The sequence below is a fragment of the Scardinius erythrophthalmus genome (genome assembly GCF_964197995.2).
Source record: "Scardinius erythrophthalmus genome assembly, chromosome: 7".
In the NCBI taxonomy this organism is placed as follows: Eukaryota; Metazoa; Chordata; class Actinopteri; order Cypriniformes; family Leuciscidae; genus Scardinius; species Scardinius erythrophthalmus.
Genome location: NC_138227.1, coordinates 21,154,862 through 21,168,374, shown reverse-complemented (window position 1 = coordinate 21,168,374; position 13,513 = coordinate 21,154,862). Strand labels below are relative to the sequence as shown.

Genomic DNA, 13,513 nt, shown 5'->3' with positions numbered 1-13,513 from the left:
TGTGACTGTTGCCTGTACACTAGCATTATTGTAACATTCAGCATTTTCTTGTTTGTAATTGACCAAAACCAAGCAAGTTAAGGGACACTAGTAATGATGTCCTGCATTTAGCAGTCTCAGGTATTTTAAATTCTTTTTACAGAAAGTTCAGTTAAAACATGTAACATCTTAGTGGCCATGTTTTTTTTTTTGCATTGCTAATGAGCACACCCTTGATGCATATTAGAGAACAGAAGTTCCACCAGAGTCCATTTTTAGCTCCGTCTGGGATCAGTGGCTATTATATTTAAAATATTCTCGTCATAGTACCTGCACTGACTGACTCTGATTAATATTATTCATTGAGGTTGACTCATCACTTAGCTAAAGCTTCCTCTAGACTGCTGATTCATTCTGGGAACAGCATCAATGCTTAAAACACTCCCCCGATAATCCCAAAATAATCGCGGGAATGAAGGTGTTTGAAGCCTTGGCGAATGACACGAAGCAAATTCAAATTATTTTTGAACCATAAAATTTCACCTGTCATTTTTAGAAGGAACGATACATATTAGGCAGACCTAGATGGCGAACACACTACAATCAATTGTTATCTGACATTTAACAGTCTCTTGATGTACAGTGCTTGCTAATCACTGAAAACTAAAACTTAAAAAAATTGTTTTCAGTAATTGAAATAAAGCTGAAATAATATATAAATATTAGATTAAAAACTTAAATTAGACATGTTGCTATGACCCACTAATTTAAATAAGTTTAAGTACTAAAACTGAAAAAAATAAAGCTAAGTAAAATAAAAAAAACAAGCAAATTCAAAATATAAAATACTAAAACTTTATATATAATATATATAAAAGACTCACAATGTGAGGATCTTATAACTTTACAAGAAAATGAACTCTGTTCATTCAGACTGTATGGTAGTGACATACCGGTACTAAAGAGGTTTTTACAGAATACTATGGTACTACCATCTCCTTACCATGGTACATATACATGCATATTTTTCTGCAGTATGATCAAGCACAAGACCTTCGTTTTTAGAACCACAGTTCATTTAGATGTCTTACCCTTTATTCGGAATGCCTTTAAGTTACAAATGTGAACAATATATTTCAGTCACATACAGACACAACAGCAGCACTCCACACAAACCACAGCATCAACCAAATTCCAAAAAAATAAAAAATAAATAAAGTTAAATATAAATAATGCTATTATATGTTATACTAAAACATTGAGTCATATCAAGCATTTCTGAACCCAGGCATTCACGAGTCACACAATCACAAGATCAATCCTACGTGTTTATTAGCTCTGTCTCTAGACAGTGCCATCAGATCCGCTTCCTTTGAAAACTGATGGTTAATCCCTTGTGTTTTTACATCGAAGCTTTTCAGAAGTGGAGTATGGCCATGTTTCCTAATTTGTTTTTCAGATTCACCTGATACGTCAAACCCTGAGGGCACGTCAATCAGGCCCAGAATAAATCTGACTAAGGAGACGGATCTATTTTAAGATTCTCCAATAAAACTTTCCCCTTCGTCTGCGCTCAGGGCATTATCTCTGTGAGTGATTCCTCCTTTCATGTTTTATTCCAGAACTGGCACCCCTTATAAAAGCACAATTAGATTTCTGATTAGCTACCGCAGGTGTTCCAGTCATGAGACAATGAGCTTTGATGGGTATGTTGAAGGAAGCACTGAAGAGAGGCTGGGGAAGAAACGGTGTTATCGAGTGAGTGAACAGACGGACGAATGCATGTCGTGACAATTACATTGATTAAAGTACCCAAGAGTTGATATGAAAGATCAACTTAGCACCATTTGAAGTAGAACAATGAACAATTAATGTCTTTTTTTTTTCTGAAAAGTGCATTTAGGACACATGATGAATATTGCAATGAGCATTTGATTCAGATTCAAAGGAATCATTTAGTCGTTTTACCTGAAAATGGCTTGTTTTTTTCCATTCGCTCTTCTTATTAACTGTCAGTTGTGCCATTACAATAATTTCTCTAGTGTTCGGATTATCAATCTGGCTAATGATTAAAAATCATGCCGTTAATAGTGCGCAAAGGGTGGGTGCCAACCTGCTGTCATCACAACGCAGGGTTTGACGTTCCCTTTAGGGCGCTTGCACACTACAAAAAGTATGGCGGAGGATTTTATGGGTGTGACTGCATGAGATTCATTTTGAGGGTGTGGAAAGAACTGGATTAAAGCCTGTTCACACCAAGACCAATGTGTGAAAATTTTAACTTGAATGACCAAAAATAACATTTTCAAGCCACAAAGCCAACCAAGATTCAAGTTTTTGGTCATGTGCCCAGAGATGCTGCTGTTACATGAATCCTGAACCAGCTCTCTTTTCTCTCCTCTCTTGCACTAAGAGGTGTTTGATAAACACTACACCAAATACCAAAATCTAAACGTCTCTTTGAAAACATACTGATGCGGTTTGACTTCCTTTATTCTCCGTAACAAGCAGATGTCGGAAACGGAAAGTAGCGGGGTGTTTCTGCTTTTCCACCTACAGTGAATTTGTGCCGAACTGTGATGCTGGTGTGAACAGGTCTTTAGTTTGAAATCAAATTGGAATACATCAAATTAGATTTCCGAAATCATAGCTGGACCCGCCTGTCTGCGATTCTCAAAGTTCAGCAGGTTAACGTACCGACATTAGAGTATATGCAGCAAAAGTATTTTTTTTTATTCAAACATTTGCGTTTTTCTTCATACGTCCTTGTGAATGCAGCATTCCCATCAAATCGAGGTGGATTTGCAGCATTAACTCTTGCGTGTAAGTGCCCTCCCACATTCTATTAGGAGACGTCATGACCCCTCAATCCAAGTGCAGTGAACTGTGTGTATTAACAACCAAAACTTCTTTAAATCCATAATGTGAAATTGAAAAGTGACAATTTCCCCCAGAATTCACACCTACCGGTGAGTATGCAGGAACTCTGGGTGAGTGCTTGGACGATGGCTTTAAGAAACAACTGTAGGATACGCAGCGAGGACTGTCTCGGTCAAAATTGCACATTCACACGTTAGGAGACCAGACTGGTGCAGATCACTGATCAGTCAGTGGATTGCCAGGAGTTTAGTAAGTTTGTGTTTGTAAACTTGCAGAGTGAAGACAGAGGGTTCTCTGTGATTCTGAATGACTCATTGGAGAGTTCCAGTTCTTTGGAAGAAGAGGGTGGGGCGTTTGGGAGTGGCCAATCGTAGTTCACGCTGGTTGCAGATCCCCAGACATGCTCTGCCACCCCTCGCTTCCCAATGGCCCTGTCACTTTTCCATGAGTGACAGCTGTATGATACGCTGCAGCTCCTCTTCCTCTCGTCTTCGACGTAGCTCCGCCTCTTCCTGCTCTCGGGCGGACAGCGCCATGGCTATACGCAGCTGCTCGTCGTAGCTGCGCGGTGGCTTATTGGTCGGTGTGCCGCGAGGGCTCTCCACGGAGCTGGGTTTGTGCTGTGGGGTTCTGGGTAATGCAAAAGAAAAGAAGTGACTGAGATTTCTGCTAACAGAAGATTGTTTTTTTGAAAGTGTGATAAAATATATGTGAATTAATATATGCGTCATCTCTCCAGCGCTGTAGGAACATTTTAATACTATATTAATCACATTTTATTCATTTTCACTATAATCACGACAGTTGTTATTAATTATACCTCGAATTTGGGGGGCATTTTTGTTCATAAGTTTTAAATGTTTTTAAAAGTATCTTCTGCTCACCAAGGCTGCATTTGTTTGATAAAAAAAAAACTAATATTGTGAAATATCAGTACGACTTAAAATAACTCTTTTCTATTATTTTTGGAAAAGCTGAATATTCAGCAGCCTCCAGTCTTTCAGAAATCATTCTAATATGCAATTATTTATTATTCATATCATTTATTATTATCATCAATGTTAAAAACAGTGGTGCTGCTTAATATTTTTGATGAAAAGAAAGTAAAAAAAAAAACAGCATTTACTTGAAATAAAAATGTTTTGTAACATTATAAATGTCTTTCACTTTTTAAGTGATCCAAATAGTGTGAAGTGACTGTTTCGGATTCATGTCGGCATCTCAACCTGTTTTAAAACACTGTGAGGAGCAAACGGAGGTGAGGAGAGAGAGATGAAAACCCCAGTGAATTTCTATGAGCTTCACTGAGGCTGTATTGACAGTCATGCCTGTGTCAATAGCTCCAGTAAATGTGATGAGAGTGTGATGTTGTCCCTGCCTGTCATGTGTGAGATGTGACTACAGGAGACAGTAGAAGCGGAATACTGACTGCAGACCTTTCATGTCGGCTGGGGTCACAGGACAGAGAGTGTGTTCCCGGCTTACTGTTGGTCAAAGCCTCCCAGATCGTCACCTGTGAGTGAAACAAATGGGGTATGTGTAAAAGAGGGGTGAAGTGTAAAGGGTTATGTTAACTTCCAGGGTTGCTGCTCTCTATAGGAATCGTAAGACTTTAATTTAAAGAAGTCAATAACAAAAAAAATTGTTTTACTCTAGGAAATGGCACTTTTCATGTTTTTGTGAACTCATTTGCATTATAAGGGCTTTACATACTCAACAAAATCTGGCTCCTCATAGCTGTATATTAAACATCAAATATTCTCAGAATGACTGTTTGACTTTGTTACTTCATGCAGCATTTTTGGATCCGGTAAGGAAAGAAAATGAATTTGACGCCATGTTGTTTCGTGGTTGGTTAGGACATGGTGTAAAAAGGTATATTTCTCTATTTTGTGGACACCTATGTGCATCTGTTAGCATGCAAGTGTGTGATTGCATCTCAGACCTGGTCATATTCTGATCCAGCCTCAATCAGGCTCTGCTGGATGGCATAATGTAGCAGATCATCCTCTTCTTCTCTAATGTTTTCCCTCTGGTTTCCTCCTAAAACGCTGTAGCCCCGCGGAGCCTCAAAAACACAAGGTGGGATCTCTCCTCCACGACATGAGTCTGATTTATACACAAACACAAAATCATGAGGACCGGTGCAGAATATTGTAGTTAAATGCATTGACCAGCAGATCTGAGTTACAACGGTACTACAGACAGCGCTATAAGAAATGCAATCATTAAACATTTATCCAATCAATTAGTCTCTGGCCATTAAAATTGAACTGAACACGGTATTATTTTGTAACACCATATTTCTCAATCTGATCATCATCTTAAATAGCTTCTAACAAGCACATTTCCTTGATGGTAAAAGGTTGATTCTTACTTGTGGAGCTAGAGCTGGACACGCTGGAAGAGTCGCTGCCTGGAGACGGCGTCTCTGTCCTGGGACTGTCCTTTTGTCCGTCCCCTTCAGTGTCCACCCGGGGCAAAACACCCTCTTCACAACCATTCAGGTTCCCAAAGGTGATCCGAGCATTTAGGATGTGGTAGATGGGAATTTCTGTTGTGAAGGGATGTCATTGTTGCATTAGCCTGATAACTTAAATGTGTTTGTAACCATACTTTGAAAACACATATAGCATGTTCTTTCCATTTCTTTCCCCTTTCTCTTACCTATCTTGATTGGAAAGCCAGGAGGCAGACGTAAGGTGATGAAGTCCCTAAGCTTGGCGAACAGAGTGTTGGAGATGGCCATGAGGTCGATGATAGGAGCCACCTGCTCCTCCAGAGATAAAGGGTGAGATTCACACAACCACAGCTTGGCTTTGAACCTGGGAAAAAACATTCATGTAAGGGCCGTGACACAGCAAGCTGACGGTCGGATGTTGGCCATCGATGAGTCTCTGTCGGGCTACTTTTGTGGTGTGCTCCACACGTCAATTTAAGTCAGGCTAATGTCGCCGGCAGGGCCGTCGGTGAGACATATCGCTCTGATTGGCTGTTCAGTTTAGCCATGAGTCCGTGCATGACAAATAAAAACAGACAGAGGGCTGTTTTAATTTTACGTCATCTCGAGCCTTCCAATACGCCAATCTTTTCATTTCAAAATGGCCGCCTGCAATGAAGAAAGTGATCAACATGATTGATATTCTAAATGGTAAGCATGCGCTGCTTTGTTTGCGGTTTGTATATCTGCAGTCCTAGAATCGGTTTCTCTTTGTGAATGAAGAATATAGACTATTCATACATACTGATATAGACAGGTATTTCCTTACACGCAGATGCAGAACGCGCAAGCTAGTTGGCAATCGCCTGTAGTCTTTAGTGTTCAAGCTCAGATTTCTGTCCCAGACGGCTTTCGTCGCCGCTAGTTCTTTGACGTCGACTTGGCGTGTCACGGCCTTGAGACACCTGTGTGACCTCATACAGTCTTGGCAGTCCAGGAAAAGAGTGTAATCTTATGTGCCCTTGAAGTAGAGCAGTGTCATTTTAGTATTATTTATATTATGTACCATTATACTATATACTCATTTTTAAAGTCAGTTTAATGTAATTTAAGTTGAAATGACTTAAACATCCAAGTTGATTGTACTTAGAAAATTTAAGGCAGCAACTTATTTTTTACAGTGTGTGTCGATTTTAAAAATTGAATATTCTATAATTTAGATAATACCAAATATATATAATCTATATATCAGTTAGCGGAAAGCAAATCTGTAGTGAATTGTAATGAATGATAAGGCAAATTATTTTAATTTACCTGCTGCATTTCAACAATTTCACACAGAAGTGTGATGTACAGAACAGCTGATAGACAACAAGTGTATAATCACTCGACTTTCATGGTTTGCTTTATGTTACAAACATTTAGTTTTGATACAATGTTTAAATAAGTGATGGAAATTAAACAATTGTGTAATTTTGAATTCAGATGTAGTTATTTGGGTTTATCTTTTACAATATAATTCTTTTGTTTAGGCTACTTCCATGTTATGTTTCCCGCTTGAATGCGTGACATGATAATAACAGATGCCCAACTGTGAGTCACAAGTTTCCCAGGTGCAGCATTCAAAGAGGAACACATCACATTAGTAATGGTTTTATGTGGGTAAGTATCATTATTACTATTGTTCATACTTAGGGTTTGCATTTAAATAAACCTTTTATATTTATATTTATATTTTTGCATTTATTTTGATAGGACTCTTTGAGGAGAGATGGGAAACAATTGGAGAGGAGAGAGTGGAATGGGACTGGGAAAGGACCACATTTTCTGCAGATAATCTAGGTATATAAAATGTTTCAAAATGAAAATGAAAGCAGTGTTGGTTGAAACACTACCTTTGTGTTTTGGTGGTGAGGTGACAGGGCTGGCCAATGTCTCTCTGACTCATGTTGGGATTAAAGTACTCCTCAGCCGTCAAGGCCAATGGGTTCGTTGAGGGGCAGGATATCTGAGTCACCATTGTGTGCTGTAAAACACACACACACACACACACACTTAATTTGAGGCTACAGAAGAGACATAATACTAGAAAAGCACTTAAGATGTCTTGACGATAAATGAGCAGATTCTTGACAGACTCCTTTCACTCACTCCGTTGTTAGGCCCCATGTGTTGTTCAGCGATACCCAGGAAGGATTGCAGAGGTGTCTTGCCGCCTGAGACAAAAACGCAACACACAGCAGGTCATATTACAGAAGATGTGCACAATCCCAAGGATCTGTATTACATCACAGTAACAGTAGACGAGACAAAGACACTGTTTGTTTGAAAAAAAAACAGTGGGCATTGAAATAATGAATCATCATATTCACTACGGCAGGGATCAGCAACTCCGGTCCTGGAGGGCCACTGTCCTGCAGAGTTTAGCTTCAGCCCTGATAAAAACTCACCTGCCTGTATCTATCTAGTAATCCTGAAAACACTGATTGCCTTGTTCAGGTGTGTTTAATTAGGGTTGGAGCTAAACTCTGCAGGACAGTGGCCCTCCAGGACCGGAGTTGCTGATCCCTGCACTACGGCATGCCTACCAATGCACACGCTCATTGTGTTTTGTTGAGAGAGAAAAAAACAGCATATGCGCTTAAAAAACTACATTAAACAGTATTTTTGTCCTTAAATGTTATCCTTATGCTCACCACGGCTACATTTATTTGATCAAAAATAAAATAAAACATTGTGAAATATTATTACAATTTAATGGTTCTCTATTTTAATATATTTAAAAAAATTACTGTCACTTTTGATCGCATTAATGTATCCTTGCTGAATAAAAGCGTCAACTTGTTTTAAAAAAAATCATACCCTAAACTTTCAAACAGTTATTGTATTGATTTAATTAAATAATTTCAAATGTGTGATTGAGATTTCTGAAAATATAGATAAATGTCAATGTGGGCATGTGAAGATTGTGATTTGAGAAACAAACTGGTCAAACGTACCTTTGGGTTTTGTTTTGTGCTGGTCAGTGAGATGGTCAGTGCGTGTTCGTGTGATTAGCTCAACATTAGAGGCACAGTAAACCTGAAGCAAAGACATATGAGAATATTAGTTGATCATTTGTTTGTTAATCTGCCACATTATATCCCTGACAAAATTAAAACACTCGCTTATCATACAAGAGAATGCTGTTCATGGACTTGACGTTTCAAAATATGGAGAACTTTGAAGCAGGTTTTGAGTTTCATGAGCATTTAAGTTGTGAAAATAAAGAATTCATAATGCATCTAATACTCGATCTACACAACGCCATGCTTTACTGACTGTAGTGTAGACACTAGATAGCTTAGCAGATTGAAATGAGTGCAGTCTAGTTACGTCATGTCGCATCTCTGCACTCTATTCCAGTGTATTGGGTGTAACCGAATGTTGTTTCATAGCAATTGGTTCCTTTCCAATCGGGTCAATGGATGAAAGCGAGCTAAAGTTTGCAACTGTGAAACACTAAGTGAATCAAGGCATAAGTGCATGAATATTAATTGGGTCATAGAGACGTTGCTTGGTAACATTCCAGGAGTCCAGTCAAGTAGCTTAATTACTATTCATGAGCCAAGCCTTCACCCATAGTTGGGTATGTCAATTTGCCAGCTAATTAGTGCACAATTTAACAGCCTTCCAATTAGCCAAGGATAACTGTCAAGATAAAAAGAGATATTAAACTTGAAAAAGGCTTATCAGCTTAAGTGTTTAATTACCATTATCATACATCAGTACAACTTGTGTTTCTGAATACTGTGGTGATTCTTAACTGAATTTTTCCGTAGACCTAATTTTTCAGTATGTCTGTTTATGTTTTGGGTGGGTTTGACACGTTTAGTTCAGTTTCCTGTGTTTCAGCTTGTTTCTATGGTATTTCATTGATTAATTAAGTTATTTGTTGATTGGTTAGTTGGCTCTATTTAAGCCCTGGCTGTGTCCGAAATTGCATACTCTCTTGAGTAGGTACTTATTTTGAATAAGTAATTACTTCACAACCCCAAAAAAATAAAATAAAATAAAATACCGGTACTATACCATACTCATATATAGTATGAGTGTGTGTATATCCAGTATATCCAGCTGTATATAAAGAGCTGAGTGATAATTTAGTTGTTTTTTTGCAACAAAATAAAAAGTTCGGCAGTTGAGATTTACTATGTATAGTATATATTGCTTTACACGAGTATACTGTAAGTATGCAGGTAAAGTAGGCTCTACTTTACATCCAACTTTTGATATATAAAATCTTTCATTTTTCAGCGATATAATGAAATTCATCTGTTTTGCATTTTCTTTTATATTATCAGCAAAACAATTTGAGTGAGATTTACAATGATATAAGCCATACCTTTGATTCATACCCGTTCACCACCTCTGTTTTCTCACTCCGCCAGCCAAGAATGCCTGTTTTATTCCTGCAGAGACATCCGGGCACGTTACCAGGTGGCCGACGTGCCGTGCAGACAGAGGTGAGTCCAATATCACACATTTTATGATGAAGCTTATCCCAAAAGTGCTGGCTCACACTCTCAGCTTTACAGTAAAGCCAAAATAATAGGTTACGATGCCCTTCCTGTCTAAAATTTTAATTGCCGACAATGACTTGGCAATTGTTATGTTATGTGCTCACCTCTCAAAGGAGATGTTCCTGGTGTCAAGCTGCGTGGCCACCACGGGAGCGGATAGACGAGCCGCCACCTGTTCATCGCTGGGCTGCAGCGCCCCCAGAAGGTTCAAAGCGGTTGTGCACGATCTGAGGGAGGGGGAAGGGGAGGCTGGAGAGGAAGTGTGGCACGGCAGCGTCTCGCAAAACACCAGCTGTCTGTCATGATCCACTTCCATTACCATGGCGCTGGAGTCTGAATGACAGGTGGAGAGAGAGCGCAAAAGGAAGGAAGCCAATTAGAGACTGTGGCGAAGTGAGAATGAGGTTGTTTCCATGCCAATGATGGCTTGTTTGAAAGAAAGCTAAGCGAGAAGTGGCACTGACAACAAAAGCGCAGATCAAACCCAAAATCTGATTTGAAGGTAACAGGCAGTTCAGCAACAAAATCAGTGCAGGAAAAAAAGCCATCGCACTCACCTTGACCCCTGAATATAAAGCTGCGATTGCCTCTTTGCCAGGTCATTTGCTCAAATCCCATGAGTGTTGTGTCCACCCGCAGGCACTGGCCACTCTTCCAAACCCGATATGTGTCACTCGGACAGATACGAGACACGAGCGGAACTGGAAATAGAGGGAGAGTTCAACAATAGCAGGACATGAGGATGTGGAAAGAGGAAGAGCCTGTCCAAACATACTATTTACAGATGATTACAGGACGTATGACCTACCCCAGCTTGTAAACTCCCATTTCATCTCCACGTAAAAATCCTGCGCCTGAAATACAAGAGGGAGAGAGAAGGTTAGTGTGTACAGTGGGAGGCCGAAAGTGAGAGACAGATCGCTCTGCAGGGAAAGACATGAATAATAAAATTCCCGGAGAGATGAGGAGCGGGGAGAACCAGAGAGTTCGCACATCCATCATAAGCAAAAGGGAGAAAGCTACAGGGGCGCTCAAGGTTGAGAGAAAAACTGGTAAAGACAAGGAAAAGAGAGGTCTTGCAAACAAACCCAGTGGTTCCCTATTAACCTGTTTGTTTGTATATCTGTATGCAAGAATCTACTGGAATGAGGGCTCAGGTGTGCAGGCAGCAGGTGCTTGTTACGAAGCTGTTTGTTAAGCTCATGCCTGGTTGTTTTGTCATTAACAGGTTCAGGGTTTATTTACCTGTCGGAGTCTCTCCAGCAGTCGCGGGATCCCTGCCAGTCTCTTAGTGGTGCGCTGATAGTCACGGTAACGCAGCACCAGCCGCACCAGCTCCGGGTTACGCGTGCTAATGGCCTCCTGCAACACTGACAGACAGAAGGTAACGTTTCAAGAGACACCAAAATTAGGGATGCATGATATATTTATGCTATTTACTTTATTTATTCAGTAGCTTTGCCATCATTAAATGCTCACTTAAAGTTAATCTTTAAAAACACTAATAAATGTATAAACACTAATGCTTTTTCTATAATTTTTATTCTGTACATGATATGCCTAAATTTACCAGTACCATTTAAAAAAAAATATATACATTTTTTGGAGTTTTATTATGAATTTATTTAAACACAATGACTTCCTTTTTATTCTTATTATTACTCTGTGTTGTAGCGCTTTGGGTCTGAGAAAAGTGCGTATAAATAAAATGTATTATTATTATAATTAAAACAATAGAACTTCAATATATTCCAGAAATCAGTTATCGGCCTTTACTACCTTTAAAGCTCTTATGCTCACCAAGGCTGCAATTATTTGATCTAAAATTGTGTAATATTATTGCCAATTAAAATATTCTATGTTTTCTATTTTAAAATGTAATTTATTCCTGTGATCAAAGCTGAATGTTCAGTATCATTACTCCAGTCTTCAGTGTCACATGATCCTTCAGAAATCATTCTAATATGCTGATTTCATCTTATTATCAATGTTGAAAACTGTTGTGCTGCTTTAAATTTAAAGCATAATTTAAAAAAATTAAAGAATTAATTTCTTTCAACAAAAAAAAAATAATCTTACCGACCCCAAACTTTTGAACGGTAGTGTAAATAATTATTGGCTTATCATATTGGCCAGAAAGTGGCTGGAGTTTCTTGCTGTATTACCTGTCCAGCAATTTCTGTTTTCTTTGCTGACATCAGCTCCATGCTGGACTAACAGACGGGCGCAGTCTAAATGACCCAGTGTTACGGCCAGGTGCAAAGGAGTCCGACCCCGTGGGTCCAACACTTCTAAATCAATCTTTAAGACATAGAGAGAGAGATTTGTTTTAATGACCACTTCATGCAGTAAAATATTTGACAAACACAATTTTATGTTTCTGCCCTAGAACAGAGATCTGACAGAGCTGTGGCCTAGTGGTTCACGCATGTTCTCGAGAGATGCAGAGCTTTTGTGCTAAAATACAGGTTTGAATAAGACATTGTGTCCCAACCCATTCCCCTCTATTTTTTTTTTACTGTTCTATTAAGCCATGTATAGAGGCCGAAACAGTTTAGAGCAATTTTGCTTTCTATTTTTCATTTTTCTCGTTCATCACTGTACCTCATCAAAGTTGTTACTCCAGTAGTAACGGCAGAAGGTCTGGACTCCATAGCAGCTTTCATTGGCCAAGGACCGCCCAGAGACTTGTAAAGCAACCAATCACAGTTTGTTTTGTTCAGAGTCATGTTTAGGGGCGTGAAAATGTAACGTCAATGTCCCTACAATAACAGACCGGCGTGTAATACTTTTGAAAACCCTAAACGCACATTGTCACAGTTTGTAAACATGACGGCTTTCTTCTTCCATGAGGGGTTTTGGTGTCACAATGTTTTTTTTTTCAGGCGGACCGTTAAAAATCTCCCGAAAATCCTGTAGGATTCATCCAATCAGATGACGACTTCGAAACTTCTGAAGTGTTTCCAATTTTGTGTGCCATATGCATCAGACATTCAGCTAAATGTCTGTCTCAAACCCCTTGATCTAAACCACTCTAGCCGTCAGTCACGTACAGTATATCTGCCATGTTGTAGTTTTGTTTTTTTTTTTTACACTTTTTATTCGTGTTTGTAGTTCTTAACCAAATCTTCCAAAGCGCGATGGGTTGTGGGCAATACCAACTGTTACAATGTGCATGGATCCACACTTCGAAAATCTACCAGAAACAGTAAACCATCCGGGGACTTTTGGCATACTCTTTTCAAACATACTGCTTTGGGACAAACTTAATCTTATCTTACACACTATTTAGGATGGATAGTATGCACATTGGGACGCAGGGTGACACTAATCCAGTCGTGCTGGATTCTGGATTCCAACATTCACCTTTCTTCTGAGGAACACAAAAGAAGATACATTTAAAGAATGTCTCTTAAGGTCCAGTGTTGTTTAGTATCTCAATGACTTTCAAAATATCCTGGTTTGCGTTCCGCTGAAGAAAGAAATGAGGGTGAGTAAATGATGACATCATTTTCATTTTTGTGTGAACTATCCTTTTAACTGCAGTATATGAGAATCTTGAGAAAGCCTTCAGAAAGAAGGAAAGAAAGCACCATTCTGGCCACCTGCTATGCAGAAAGAATAACAGGTAAGAGGAAAAGATGGCAGAAGT

General features: G+C 39.1%; 1 protein-coding gene across 1 annotated transcript in view; it reads right to left on the bottom strand.

Annotated features, from left to right (window-relative positions):
* Positions 1 to 1,867: 1,867 nt before the first annotated feature.
* ankrd13b (ankyrin repeat domain 13B) overlaps positions 1,868 to 13,513 on the bottom strand; it is a gene marked incomplete at its 5' end in the record, with an annotated part of 28,856 nt that continues 17,210 nt past the window's right edge. The window contains 14 exons of the mRNA XM_081370833.1: positions 1,868 to 3,489; positions 4,296 to 4,372; positions 4,805 to 4,968; positions 5,237 to 5,413; positions 5,527 to 5,684; positions 7,195 to 7,325; positions 7,451 to 7,515; positions 8,299 to 8,380; positions 9,684 to 9,750; positions 9,966 to 10,194; positions 10,419 to 10,562; positions 10,670 to 10,715; positions 11,107 to 11,231; positions 12,027 to 12,162. Of these exons, the coding sequence (XP_081226959.1) occupies positions 3,294 to 3,489; positions 4,296 to 4,372; positions 4,805 to 4,968; positions 5,237 to 5,413; positions 5,527 to 5,684; positions 7,195 to 7,325; positions 7,451 to 7,515; positions 8,299 to 8,380; positions 9,684 to 9,750; positions 9,966 to 10,194; positions 10,419 to 10,562; positions 10,670 to 10,715; positions 11,107 to 11,231; positions 12,027 to 12,162 (1,797 nt within the window). The 3' untranslated portion in view covers positions 1,868 to 3,293. The remainder of the gene's footprint in view (positions 3,490 to 4,295; positions 4,373 to 4,804; positions 4,969 to 5,236; positions 5,414 to 5,526; positions 5,685 to 7,194; positions 7,326 to 7,450; positions 7,516 to 8,298; positions 8,381 to 9,683; positions 9,751 to 9,965; positions 10,195 to 10,418; positions 10,563 to 10,669; positions 10,716 to 11,106; positions 11,232 to 12,026; positions 12,163 to 13,513) is intronic.